This window comes from Girardinichthys multiradiatus, chromosome 17 (genome assembly GCF_021462225.1).
Source record: "Girardinichthys multiradiatus isolate DD_20200921_A chromosome 17, DD_fGirMul_XY1, whole genome shotgun sequence".
Lineage (NCBI taxonomy): Eukaryota > Metazoa > Chordata > Actinopteri > Cyprinodontiformes > Goodeidae > Girardinichthys > Girardinichthys multiradiatus.
In genome coordinates, this window is record NC_061809.1 from 25,869,924 (window position 1) to 25,884,734 (window position 14,811).

A 14,811-nucleotide genomic window follows, 5' to 3' on the forward strand; every position below is an offset into this window, starting at 1 on the left:
GGATTTACGAGCCTCGGTGGAGTTTCTTATCAGTTTAACCAGTGATGTGGATGAGGATGGTCTGTTGCAATGTTGACATCTGCTGGCTGCTGCGTTGAAACACAATAGAAAAGGATGGATAGCTCTGAGATGACCACAGGGACAGGGATGAAATAAAAATGAACTATATGGAAACGAGTCTGCTGAAAAAACACAAAAAGATTTCTACTCAAGCCTTTAGAGTGACAGAAGTTAAAGATATGAGAAATGTTAGAGATTAAGCTAGTCTCTAACTCTTTGTTGGGTGATTATTTTAAAAGAAACAGCCTACAGTTTCTTCAGGCAGAGCTTGGTGGATTACTGGGTTTTATAGCTGGTTGTACACATTTTATGTAAGTATTGTTATTGTTGAACTGCTTTTTATTATAATTTAATTCTATAATTATTTTTTGTTTTTGTTTAGGTCCTAGTTATTTCAGGCGTTGTGCATAAATTTTGATCAAAGAAATTGAGGCTCATTAAGAGGCCATTTACCACCAGTCTCTTTTTAACTTCTTTGGGTTCTCCTCGTACCTTATTTGTGTTCATTTTATAGTCTCTTCATACCAGCCTTGGTGTTTCATCATACCTACCTCAGGGTCTTATCTTTGTACCTGGCTTGGGGTCTTGTCGATCCCTCCTTGAAGTCTCTGAGCACCGTGTGGTGTGTCTTTGTTTGTGCCTTGTGTTATTTTGTACCCAGCTTGGGGTTTGTGATCTCTTAACTCCTGCCTTGGGTTCCCTTTGTACCCGCATAGGCGTTTGTTCATGGTCTCTACACCCACATATTATCCTCCTTGAAACCCCGCTTAGGACCGTGTCTAACTTTGGGGTCTTTTCACACCTGTCTTTGGGTGTCTTTGAAATGGCCTTGTGTTCTTTTTGAGCCCAGTTGGGGGTCTCATTTTACCTGCCATAGGATCCTTCAAGTTCACCTTGGTCTTATCATATCTCTCTCTAGGTCTGTTTGCACCTGCCTTGGCGTCCCTTTGCTCCCATCTTGGGGTCTCTTTATACCCATCTTGAGCTGCCTTAAGGTCTCCTCAGATAGTTTTACTCTTGTATTGGGCTTTCTCCAAGCTCTGATCATCCACCTTTTGGCCTTGTTGTGCACAGCTTGGCGCCTTGTTCAACCCAATTTGGGTCCTTTTGTGCTCGCTGTGGGGTTTTCTCAAATCCCGCCATGTGGTCTTTTTTTTACTCACCTTGGGGTCTTGTCATACACACAATGCGGTCTTTTTGTACACGCTGTGGGATTTCTTTGCCCCTGTTTTGGGTCTCCTCACACTTGCCATGCAATCTTTTCAAACTCAACTTAGATTCTCTTTGTATCTACTGAGGGATTCCTTCACTCTCAGCTCCAGGTCTCTTCGCCTTACCTCTTAGTAGCAGCAGGGATGCTTGTAAACAGTTGGGCTAATTACATAGATGATTACTTTAGTGAAGGTGGGGTAAACGAAGCAATATCCCGTACCTTAGAGGAAAGAATAAAGAGATTGATTATTTTTTCTAGACAACTCATTAATTCTTTGGGCGAGCAAAATTTTCTGAAAGCATTTGTTTAATTTTGTAATAATGAAAGAAACAAAACTCAAGGCAAAGATGAACATAAATGGATTTGTGAAGATCTCCAGGATGAGCATCAACTGTAGCATTTCTCCACATCTAATTTTAAATCCCCTCCCAGCCTCTCCCTCATCTTTTGTTTTCTCTTTCTTCAGGCCGTTGGAAACACATCTTAATCAATGGGATTCCCAGTTCTCACTATTTGTGTTACATGTACTGAGTACTATGTTCTCCACTCCTTCAACTGACTGTAATCTGTATTTCTGGGTTGAGTCCCAGTTGTGTTTTCTTTCATTGTAAAGACAAAGCTGGACTAAATTCACTCCCATTCCCTTTTAAAATAAACACATTTATTAAAAAGTATGTTGTATGAAATCAAATTAAATGTAAAAGTAACATAAAAAACCTTCTCTGACAGTTTACCATGTAAATCTTTTTTCTCAGCCACTATATTTAGAACGGGGGGTTATTTGTAGTCTTGGAGTCAAACAGTGCGTGGAGGTGTCGAGGATCTTCTGCCTGCAGCTAAGCGCCTCATTATTCTCCTCCATATTTGGGTCATGTAGTCCCTCTGTGGTGGCTTAATTTGCATAATCGTACAATACTGTACAGAAGGCTTTTTTTGGCTCCATCCTCTCACTAGTCTTTCTAGTCATGGACGTATTCAGCTCAGGAAACTGTTGTTTCCTGAGCTGAAACACAATGAATTCTATCAGTTGTACTGGAAAACATTTTATTCTAGGTATTAAAAAGAGACTGAAATAATGTTTTGGTTGGATTTGTTACATGAAAATCTGCTAAACAACATCAATGTTTTGTTATTGTAAAGAAAAGCTCAATATGTAAATTTAACATCTCAAAAGTACTGCACTGTATCCCAAAAATGTACATCTTGGTTAAAGTTAATGTTTTTGCGTTGTAAAAAACATTATCACGATAAATCATTTCTGAATTATTTGAACCTTTATTGTGATGTGTATCCTGCACAAGACAAACAAATCTTTCTGATGGAGAAGATAAAAAAGCTGCAAAAACCTGGTTTTACTATTGGACCAACTTGAGCACCTGGAAGCTGCTTGGGTTCAGCTTCCAAAATAGGATTTTCTTGATATTTGCTAATTTGCCACCGAAAGATAATTTACAGGAGCCATTTTTTCACTCAGCTGCTTAATGCTCACCTCACCTCCTGATAACACTGTTATACGCTGATGATGCTATCACTTACACTCTCTGGTGGCTTTCCTCAACATTTCAGCTCCTTGTAAACCGAGCCATTTACATCTCCATCACCAGTCTACATGTTGACAAAAAATATAATACAAATCAGACCATTCATTCAGTTGGCTGAACTGTTTTTTTTCAGTGTGCATCAGAATATGGTTTACTTATTACTAGGTTTCTTTGGTACCCTGCATGACAATCCTGCTCATGATTTTCAAAGCATTCAGAGAAAATCCTCTTGAAATATTTTGTTAATGGGAAAAGTCAGTGGACCAAATGTCATACACAGAGGCACACCATCAGAATAATTAAAACCTGTATTGACTTCAGTCACTAAATGCATTTTACCCTTAGCATTAAGGTAAATTGTGTCACCGCATCTTAGCAGAGAAAATTTGATATAATCCTGCTAAAAAGCACGCTTTAATGAATTACTTCCTTTATAAATCACTAATTTGTCCTTTACAACAACTTCTGCTGTGAGTCCAGTCTAACACATGTCTTTGCTCTGTTCTCCTGGGTTCCATGTAACTCCATCTTTATGTAGTTGTCACTGTTATGATGTTGGATTCGGGGCAAAAGATGAAAACCTCATTCTCTGAGGCGGATTTACATATTAAATGTGCTTGCGAGTAAATTCTGCACTTCAGGATTTTCTTTTAGTCTGCAACACCTCAGCGGGAGCCAGCAGGGGGATTCAGGCGCTTGTAATGAGAATATTTAAAAAATAAAACCACACATACAGGTCCTTCTCAAAATATTAGCATATTGTGATAAAGTTCATTATTTTCCATAATGTCATGATGAAAATTTAACATTCATATATTTTAGATTCATTGCACACTAACTGAAATATTTCAGGTCTTTTATTGTCTTAATACGGATGATTTTGGCATACAGCTCATGAAAACCCAAAATTCCTATCTCACAAAATTAGCATATTATTAAAAGGGTCTCTAAACGAGCTATGAACCTAATCATCTGAATCAATGAGTTAACTCTAAACACCTGCAAAAGATTCCTGAGGCCTTTAAAACTCCCAGCCTGGTTCATCACTCAAAACCCCAATCATGGGTAAGACTGCCGACCTGACTGCTGTCCAGAAGGCCACTATTGACACCCTCAAGCAAGAGGGTAAGACACAGAAAGACATTTCTGAACGAATAGGCTGTTCCCAGAGTGCTGTATCAAGGCACCTCAGTGGGAAGTCTGTGGGAAGGAAAAAGTGTGGCAGAAAACGCTGCACAACGAGAAGAGGTGACCGGACCCTGAGGAAGATTGTGGAGAAGGGCCGATTCCAGACCTTGGGGGACCTGCGGAAGCAGTGGACTGAGTCTGGAGTAGAAACATCCAGAGCCACCGTGCACAGGCGTGTGCAGGAAATGGGCTACAGGTGCTGCATTCCCCAGACCTGGGCTACAGAGAAGCAGCACTGGACTGTTGCTCAGTGGTCCAAAGTACTTTTTTTGGATGAAAGCAAATTCTGCATGTCATTCGGAAATCAAGGTGCCAGAGTCTGGAGGAAGACTGGGGAGAAAGAAATGCCAAAATGCCAGACGTCCAGTGTCAAGTACCCACAGTCAGTGATGGTCTGGGGTGCCGTGTCAGCTGCTGGTTTTGGTCCACTGTGTTTTATCAAGGGCAGGGTCAATGCAGCTAGCTATCAGGAGATTTTGGAGCATTTCATGCTTCCATCTGCTGAAAAGCTTTATGGAGATGAAGATTTCATTTTTCAGCATGACCTGGCACCTGCTCACAGTGCCAAAACCACTGGTAAATGGTTTACTGACCATGGTATCACTGTGCTCAATTGGCCTGCCAACTCTCCTGACCTGAACCCCATAGAGAATCTGTGGGATATTGTGAAGAGAACGTTGAGAGACTCAAGACCCAACACTCTGGATGAGCTAAAGACCGCTATCGAAGCATCCTGGGCCTCCATAAGACCTCAGCAGTGCCACAGGCTGATTGCCTCCATGCCACGCCGCATTGAAGCAGTCATTTCTGCAAAAGGATTCCCGACCAAGTATTGAGTGCATAACTGTACATGATTATTTGAAGGTTGACGTTTTTTGTATTAAAAACACTTTTCTTTTATTGGTCGGATGAAATATGCTAATTTTGTGAGATAGGAATTTTGGGTTTTCATGAGCTGTATGCCACAATCATCCGTATTAAGACAATAAAAGACCTGAAATATTTCAGTTAGTGTGCAATGAATCTAAAATATATGAATGTTAAATTTTCATCATGACATTATGGAAAATAATGAACTTTATCACAATATGCTAATATTTTGAGAAGGACCTGTACATCATTATTTAAGGGCATTTTATGTGACAAACACGGAAAAATATTTTCTCCAATTAGAGCCATATGATTAATAATTTTTAAAAATCCATAAAGCGCCATTTATAGGACTTTTGTCGGATATTTCTTGTTTCAAAGGGGAAGTTTAGAGCTCTTGCAGTACCACGTAAGTACAGCAGATGTCAGGGTTTTACAACTTGACAGTGAGGATGAATCCATCTAGAAGGAAACACTAATTTAGATGCAGGTGCAACAGTTTCATGCACACATCTAATTATATCTGCATCGGTCAAAAATAAATTTAAAAATGGTTAAGATTTTAACACCACATTATAGGTTCAAGTGACAGTCAAAAATAACTGCAATATGTAATTGTATTTTTGTTTTACATATTTTTCATTAGTTTAAATTAGATTTATTTTAGCTTCAATTTTATTTATTTAATACATATTTCTTTGGAAATAAATTTTTCTTTTATTACTTTTGTTACATTTTCTCCTTTTAATGAAACTTTATATATACACATTTCCATTTGCTCAGCACTTATTTATGTTTTTCATTTACAAATTTTCCTTAATTCATTGTATTTTCTTTGCTGTATAAAATGTTTAATTTTGCGTGTTTTTATTTTAGTCTGTTATAATTAATTTTGCTTGTTCAATACAGGATTGTATGATCTTATTATTATCTTATTATTATTAACTTTTTTTTATTTCTTTTTATCTTTTTTCTTAGTTTTTCAGAAAGGGTTTATTGCATTTTTATTTCAATTTGATTTACAATTTACGTTTTCTAAATTTGTATATTTTTATAATTTCATTACTGTAGCTTTTATGATCATTTTGTTATTTTGTTTGTTGAATAGTTTTATTAGAACGGTTTTTAATTGATTCGATTTTATCATTTTTCTTGTTTTTATTTTATCTTATGGTTTTTATTTTTATTTTACTATGTTGTGTTTTATTGTTCTTTATCTTTTCAAACACTTATTTTACTTTTTATGTTTTCATCATATACCTTATGTTAGGCTACTTTCATTTAATAAAAATATTTGATAGTTTTCATTGAATAATTCCGTTAAATAAAATTTATTTATTCTTTTGTTTCATTTTATCTATTTTATCTTTTCCCAAAAAAAAAAAAAAAAAAGGAAAAGAAACCAGCTACTGTTGTGAGCATGCGCAGAGCGCTGCAGTTAGTTTGGAGGAAGTTTTGGACCGGCTGCATACCTGCTCAGGTTTCTTCGTGTTTCTCGGTGTCAGTTTCCTCTCTGGAGATTTAAGTGGCATTCAAACCCACGCAGGTACCGGGTAGCGTCGCTTGACGCCTGGGTGTTATTGTTGTTGCTTTATATCTTCGGTAAAATCCGCTTTAACGCGTTAATGAGGCAGCTCAGGTGTTGCTCCACAGCTAATTACCACGTGTTTTACCTGTTTGCAAACAGCGAGGCGTTTTCTGGTTATTCTCAGCGGAAAATAGGACTTCTAGTGGCTTTTTTCACGCTCACAAAGTTTACACGACTTGTTCGTGAGTTAATATTCAATCGAGTTTCCGTTTTCTTTCTCTTTTGGTTCACCAGTAATGACTAACACGTCAGACCTGGAGAGGCTTGCAGAAATAGGTGAGTTTACACTCGGCTTTAAGTTTCCTCCTTTACCATGAAAATAAATGAATTATGTGTTGATCATTGGAATAGAGTAGTTCAGTTTTCTCTGGGATATGTGGCTTATGTTAACATACGTTCATTGGTATTAAATATACAACCATGCACAACTAAGTAAATGTTATAGTTCTTAAAACGTAAATCGCTCTAAATGGAAAAAAAACAAAACATTTATAGTTGATCTGGCAGTGGTTTAATACCAAGGTCAGTTTATGGAAATGTAAAGCACAGTGGTGGCTGAACGATGTGGGAAGTAAGAGATTTTGAAAGCTGCCTTATGAAGACATGAGGATGTTTTGAGGGAATCAAGACTGTTTTTTTCACAAAACATTTAAATATCTGGTAATGTTGAGGTGTCGGATCTCTGGCTTGACTAAAATGTGCCACACCTGTGGATGTGGAGGTTCATCTGGAGGAAAGGGTGGAGATCTTACTAACTAGGTTTAATGTACAGTTAACCTTCGTCTGTTGATATTAAATGTGCAAAATACTTACAGTTCACTATAGTGGCTAAAGCCTTAAAAGCTCTAAATGAACAAAAGTGATTTATGGTTAAAGTAGTAGTGTTGAGCCCTCAGGTCAGTTTGTGGAAATGCAAAGCACAGTGGTGGCTGCATCATGGTGTGGGGAAGAGATTGTGACTCGTGCTAAATATGGGCAAATTCATGAGGGGAACACTTTCTGTGCTTCCAAGAGGCAGCGATTACCTTATTCCCCAACACTTGGTGTGCTTTATTTAAAGGAAACAGTTAAATATCTGAGAACCTTCAGGTCTCCGTCTGGAGTTAAATGTTCTGAACCAGCTGAACAACTGGAGTTTCATCCTGGGGAAAGGGAGGAAATCTCCTGTCCTGAATGCTTGGGGATGCATTTATCACAGCTACCATGATTATTTATTCAGAGGATATTCCCAGATTTCCTCTTCTTTGCAGCTGAAGTCTCCTCATTTAAGTGCAAAGAAAAGCCTGTTTTATGCAGCCACAGTTTAACGGCTCCATCTTTGTTTGGTTCCTACATCGTTCCACTCTGAGCTGAAGTAAACTTTTCTCCAGCTCACTGTGAGCAAATCATTTCCTCTCCGTTATCAGAGCCGACTGTTTATAACAAACTTCCGTCTGAGCCGCAGACAAACAGCTGAAACACAATTACAAAGAGTTTCCTCCCAGTCTGCTGGCTGTGCCCCAAGCTGCCGTCTTCCTGATGCTCACTGTTGTTTCTGGAAAAAGATAAGGAAATGATTTACGGAACAGCGAGGGGTGCAGCTGCTTATTTCCTCTCAGTTTTATCTGTAGCGTCCAGTCATCACAGGATCTGATAAATGGTTCTAAGTTTAACTCCTTTGGGTCTGAGCTGTAAAACTCTGTGGTACCTCCTTGCAGAACTGCAGAGAGAGGAAGAGGAGGATGAGGAGGAGCAGAAGAGGGTCCCTGATGGTCCCAGCAGCACCTTCAACCCTGATCCTTCCCATCCGTACTATGATGTGGCTCGACATGGAATCATCCAGGTGTCGGGTCAGTGTCTGCATTTTGCTCAGTCATCAGTTACTTTCTGTTTTCCTTTTGTTTTTCTGTCCTTTAAACTTCTAGAAAATGGAAATCTAAAGTTCATTTGTTACATTAATTAATAAAAAAATGCATTACAGACAACGTGATGTAATTAAAGAGTGTTTTTATGTTTATTTTGATGATTGCTAAGGATATTAAATGCAGAAATGTTGTGTTATGGCTGATACAATCATGTAACCTAACCTGACCTAACATAACCCTAACCCTCAACAAGCACAGATAGTCATTGCGAAAGAGGCTGGCTCTTCAGAGTGATGTATCCAAGTATGTTAATAGAAAGTTGAGTGGAAGGAAAAAGTGGGGTTAGGAAATTGTATTTAAATTTCTTGAGATGCAACTGTAATTTGATATTTGCAAATATCTGAATTGTTTTAATATTTCAATTATTGTATCATGAGTTTATGAATGATCTGGGTTAGTCATGGAGATTTGAAGGCCATCTCTGTTGGCAATGCACATAAAACAAGCATGTTGCATGATACTAGCAGAGAGAGCAGCTAAACCAGCCTGTGCTGCATTTAGTAACAATTTAAAACAGTCCAGTTTTGGTGAGTTGGAGGTTTTAAGCTGTTGTCCTGAAGCTTTAATTTGGTTCTGCAGGAGATGATAACTACGGCAGGAAGCTGATCGTCTTCAGCAGCTGCTGCCTCCCCCCGTCACACCAGCTGAACCACCGTCGCCTTCTCGAGTATGTCTGTAACCTGACCTGCAGCATATTAACGAGGCTCTCCACCCGCTGCTGGTTTTTACTTTGTTCTCCTGCTGCAGGTACCTGAAGTTCACGCTGGACCAGTACGTGGAGATGGACTACATCCTGGTTTACTTCCACTACGGCCTCAGGAGCAGCAACAAGCCCTCGCTCAAGTGGCTGCGCGAAGCCTACAGCGAGTTTGACCGGAAGTAGGTGACCTGCAGGACATTCTGAGAAATTAACAGCAGGCTAGAGTTCTCATTTCAGGTTGTAAAATGTCCAAAAAGTAAGTAAATATTTATCAGTGGTCCCTAAAAACCTTAGAGACCTTTGATGGAGGGGCTGGCCGGCTTCCGCATGGCGCACCACATGCTGGCTCACTCCTGGTGGGTGCTTGCCGGGGCCAGGCCCCCTGGGCTCTGTCGGGCCTCTGCTTGGGGGGTGGTGTGTCCCGGGGTCCTGGGTCTCTGGGTCCATGGCTGGATCTGCTCGGGCATGGACGGTTGCGGCTCCCTGGGGCTTCTGCATTGTCGCTGCTGGGTGCTTCCCCTGGGACTGTCCACTGCTCTTCTCTGGGGGGGCTGCGGTAGTCCTGGCGGTGGTTCTCCTGGGGTTCCTGTGCTTTGGGGGGCCTTTAGATGTTTGTGGCGCGGATCTCCTCAGTGTCTGTCCAGGGACCATGGGGCAGGTCTGTGGGTCCTCACACTCGTTATTGCATATTTTTGTGGAGAAACCTTGTATATAAAAGCGTGTCCACACCCATATCCACAGGTGTTGACAGATACACAGATGTTCTATATTGGGCTGCACCTCTCACTAAGTACATTTTACATTCATAAATACCGTGTACTATTTTGTTAAAAAAAAAAACAGCTGCAGGTGTATAAGCAAGCAGGGTGTAATCTTGTATTCTCTTCATCCTTCTTTCTCTCCTCCACTCTTTCCTCCTTTTCTCCCCTTTTTCCCCATCTCTCTCTTTTTTGAGCTTATTTTTTCCTTTTCATTTCAGTCTCCGTGTAATAATTGAAATATTTTATAATAAAGTTTGTTCTATAAATATCAAGCAGAGCTTTAAAGCATTAGCTGTGATGCTCTGCTTGTGAAAGTAAATCTGTTGGGCAATTTCTTGTCACTCAGACAACAATTCTGAGCGATACTCTTCTGGACAGGACATGGTTAAAAATACCCCCAAAAAAAACCTTAGAGACCCCATCTGCTTCAGAAGGTGTCATCAAACCTTCGTGTCTGACACCTGAAAGGCTGAAGGGACACATTTTAAAGCATCGGACCTTTACAGCCGATGGTTGTACAGCTGTTCTGTAACCACTGACTGATGAGACATTTAGAAATAAATGTCCTACTTTCATCTACAGGTACAAGAAGAACCTGAAGACCCTCTACGTCGTCCATCCTACAAACTTCATCCGGATCATCTGGAACCTCTTTAAACCTCTGATCAGGTAAAATCTGCAGTTTCTTTAAGATGTGGTCATGAATTCAACTCCAGACGTAGTTCATTTATCTGAAGATTTACAAATATTTAAATATGATTAATTTAAATCAGTTCCAACTGGCTTTAGGACAAACATTTCTACCACTGCAGCCTTTTAAAAAATAACCTGATGATATATTTTCAGATTAATGGAATCTTGTCCATTCAATTTATAAAATTACTTGTTTTTTTTATTGTTTTTAAATTTATATTAGGTATATTTTTGTGTGCTAGGTGCTAAACATTTGAATTTAAGGAAATAAATAAATGCTGCTGCTAATCTTTCCAATGAAGCAAACTGGCATGATGAAAACATAAATGATGTAGTTTGCATTAAATATATTGAAAATAAATAATTTATTAGACAATAAACTGCACTAAAGTGACAAAAACGTGGCATCTTAAAGCTTATGATGTATTATTTGTTTTGTGTGATTATTACTGCAGCTGGTTTAGAAAGTTAAAGTATTTCAAAATAATTTATTAAATTAAAATCTTTTTTTTTCATTGTTTATCACATTTTTTGGGCGCATAGTGCTTTAATGTGTTAATGAATAATGCTTAGAAATCAATTTAGCTTCTAATCACATAAATGAGGCTGAAATAATAAATGATCCAGTTAGCATGAAGCATATTGAGAATAAATCATTTGTGTTTTTTAAGACAATTAACCGAAGTTGCATCTTGACAGTTTAAGTCTGTGGTCTCTAAAGTTTTTGTCAAAAAAATATTCCTTTTTTTTTTTTGCTCAAATATAAACTAATCCTACAAAACTTTTCATTAAACAAAGTAATCAGAGTTTATTTATTGTTGTAGGAAAGGAATTTGTTAATCATTGTAGATCCAAAATGTTTGGGCTCGATTGAAGAGAATCTAAATCTAAAAGGTTTCATAAATTAATTGAAAGCAGATTTGCACCAAAGTTTGCTTTTGAGTAAATGTCCTTAGATAGATGTGGTCCTACTTACTAAAATTAAAAAGAAGGCAGAAATGCAGTCCGTTGTGGTGAAGAGAGAGCTGAGGCAAAAAGCAAAGCTCTCAATTTACCAGTCGGTCTACGTTCCTACCCTCACCTATGGCCATGAACTTTGGGTGATGACTGAAAGAACGAGATCCCGGATACAAGCGGCTGAAATGAGCTTCCTCTGCAGGGTGGCCGGGCACTCCCTTAGAGATCAGAGCTCGGAGTAGAGCCGCTGCTCCTCCACATCGAGAGGAGCCAGTTGAGGTGGCTCGGGCATCTACAGGTCCTTCTCAAAAAATTAGCATATTGTGATAAAGTTCATTATTTTCCATAATGTCATGATGAAAATTTAACATTCATATATTTTAGATTCATTGCACACTAACTGAAATATTTCAGGTCTTTTATTGTCTTAATACGGATGATTTTGGCATACAGCTCATGAAAACCCAAAATTCCTATCTCACAAAATTAGCATATTTCATCCGACCAATAAAAGAAAAGTGTTTTTAATACAAAAAACGTCAACCTTCAAATAATCATGTACAGTTATGCACTCAATACTTGGTCGGGAATCCTTTTGCAGAAATGACTGCTTCAATGCGGCGTGGCATGGAGGCAATCAGCCTGTGGCACTGCTGAGGTCTTATGGAGGCCCAGGATGCTTCGATAGCGGCCTTTAGCTCATCCAGAGTGTTGGGTCTTGAGTCTCTCAACGTTCTCTTCACAATATCCCACAGATTCTCTATGGGGTTCAGGTCAGGAGAGTTGGCAGGCCAATTGAGCACAGTGATACCATGGTCAGTAAACCATTTACCAGTGGTTTTGGCACTGTGAGCAGGTGCCAGGTCATGCTGAAAAATGAAATCTTCATCTCCATAAAGCTTTTCAGCAGATGGAAGCATGAAGTGCTCCAAAATCTCCTGATAGCTAGCTGCATTGACCCTGCCCTTGATAAAACACAGTGGACCAACACCAGCAGCTGACATGGCACCCCAGACCATCACTGACTCTGGGTACTTGACACTGGACTTCTGGCATTTTGGCATTTCCTTCTCCCCAGTCTTCCTCCAGACTCTGGCACCTTGATTTCCGAATGACATGCAGAATTTGCTTTCATCCGAAAAAAGTACTTTGGACCACTGAGCAACAGTCCAGTGCTGCTTCTCTGTAGCCCAGGTCAGGCGCTTCTGCCGCTGTTTCTGGTTCAAAAGTGGCTTGACCTGGGGAATGCGGCACCTGTAGCCCATTTCCTGCACACGCCTGTGCACGGTGGCTCTGGATGTTTCTACTCCAGACTCAGTCCACTGCTTCCGCAGGTCCCCCAAGGTCTGGAATCGGCCCTTCTCCACAATCTTCCTCAGGGTCCGGTCACCTCTTCTCGTTGTGCAGCGTTTTCTGCCACACTTTTTCCTTCCCACAGACTTCCCACTGAGGTGCCTTGATACAGCACTCTGGGAACAGCCTATTCGTTCAGAAATTTCTTTCTGTGTCTTACCCTCTTGCTTGAGGGTGTCAATAGTGGCCTTCTGGACAGCAGTCAGGTCGGCAGTCTTACCCATGATTGGGGTTTTGAGTGATGAACCAGGCTGGGAGTTTTAAAGGCCTCAGGAATCTTTTGCAGGTGTTTAGAGTTAACTCGTTGATTCAGATGATTAGGTTCATAGCTCGTTTAGAGACCCTTTTAATGATATGCTAATTTTGTGAGATAGGAATTTTGGGTTTTCATGAGCTGTATGCCAAAATCATCCGTATTAAGACAATAAAAGACCTGAAATATTTCAGTTAGTGTGCAATGAATCTAAAATATATGAATGTTAAATTTTCATCATGACATTATGGAAAATAATGAACTTTATCACAATATGCTAATTTTCTGAGAAGGACCTGTATACCGGATGCCTCCTGGATGCCTTCCTCAGGAGGTGTTCCAGGCACGTCCCACCTGGAGGAGGCCCAGGGGACGACCCAGGACACGCTGGAGGGACTATGTCTCTCTGCTGGCCTGGGAACGCCTTGGGCTCCCCCTGGAGGAGGTGTCTGGAGAGAGGGACGTTTGGGCGTCTCTGCTGAGTCTGCTGCCCCCGCGACCCGGTCCCGGATAAGCGGAAGACGACGAGTACGAGCAGAAAAGCGCAGTTATTAAAAGACAAATACTTTGCGTTGTTTTACATTGTAAGATGATTTTAATTAATTGCAGTCAGGGTCCCTCAACGACCCCCGAGCTGCACTTTGGATGCCCCTGGTTTAAGTGTTAAAAATGTTTTAAAAATCATTCATATTTGATAGGATTAGTACTGATGCTGGGCTAAAAATAGAAGTGTGTTGTTCTTTTGTTTTTTTGTTGAGCACGTTTTTGTGCACAGAGGGCAATGATGTAAATGTTTTTAAGTTGAATCAAAGCGTCAAGATTATTTTTAGAACCATGTTTACCTCATTAACAGAGAGCCGTACAATTAAATCTTCAATGAGATGTTAAAAAATTACCATATTTCTCAGGTTTTAGGGCAAGTAATAAAGTTTCTCAAAATAAACGTTTATTAATTAAAGAACAAATTTAAAAACAATCTTTATTTCTCGCAGCAGCGTGTTTTAGGATTTTCTTGAATCTCTTGATTTTCTCGCTCCTGTTTCTCTCAGTCACAAGTTCGGAAAGAAGCTGACGTATGTGAACTACCTGACGGAGCTGCGAGAACACCTGAACTACGACCAGCTCTTCATCCCCGCAGACGTCCTCAGGCAGCTGCTCCTCTTCTGAACCCATTTTCCTCTCTGCTGTTTGCATGTTCCTCATCACGTGTGTTTTATCACAGGCATGACGAGAAGCTGCGAGCGGCTCAGAAGGGTGGACCCCCTCCATCGGTGAAAACGCCGCCTCCTCGGCCCCCTCTGCCCACGCAGCAGTTTGGTGTCAGCCTGCAGTAGTGAGTGGCTCGTTTACGTTCAGCTTGTTAGGGATGTCATTCAATCACAGGTGGATCGATAACTGTGCTTCCTGGCAGCATCAGGGAGAAGAACCATGAGGCAATCATCCCACCGGTAATGGTTCAGACCGTGGCCTACCTGAAGGAGAAAGGTAAACGGCCACCTATGTGTCCTGAATCTAGACTTTAACCTAGATTCTGCAGAGGGAACTGTTTCTCCTTCAGTTGGTAACTGATTGTTTTTCAGGTCTGAGGACAGAAGGGATCTTCAGGCGTTCAGTTCGTGTCCAGATCATGAAGGACGTCCAGAAACTCTACAACCTGGGTAAGTGGGGTCTTCCTCCCCCAACCTGCAGGGGCTCTTAGTGTGTGTCCTGCAGCTTCAACACTTCACTTT

General features: G+C 40.3%; 1 protein-coding gene across 2 annotated transcripts in view; it reads left to right on the forward strand.

Annotated features, from left to right (window-relative positions):
* Nucleotides 1-14,811, forward strand: part of LOC124883078 (rho GTPase-activating protein 8-like) — a 37,837-nt gene that overhangs the window by 16,609 nt on the left and 6,417 nt on the right. Inside the window, exons 1-10 of one of the 2 annotated variants that reach the window (XM_047389972.1) lie at nt 6,274-6,418; nt 6,695-6,736; nt 8,158-8,289; nt 8,944-9,031; nt 9,112-9,243; nt 10,408-10,494; nt 14,131-14,229; nt 14,304-14,414; nt 14,493-14,566; nt 14,662-14,739. In XM_047389972.1, the coding sequence (XP_047245928.1) occupies nt 6,697-6,736; nt 8,158-8,289; nt 8,944-9,031; nt 9,112-9,243; nt 10,408-10,494; nt 14,131-14,229; nt 14,304-14,414; nt 14,493-14,566; nt 14,662-14,739 (841 nt within the window). In that variant the 5' untranslated portion in view covers nt 6,274-6,418; nt 6,695-6,696. Of the gene's footprint in view, nt 1-6,273; nt 6,419-6,694; nt 6,737-8,157; nt 8,290-8,943; nt 9,032-9,111; nt 9,244-10,407; nt 10,495-14,130; nt 14,230-14,303; nt 14,415-14,492; nt 14,567-14,661; nt 14,740-14,811 lie in introns of those variants that run through there. The other variant, XM_047389971.1, reaches the window with a different exon arrangement.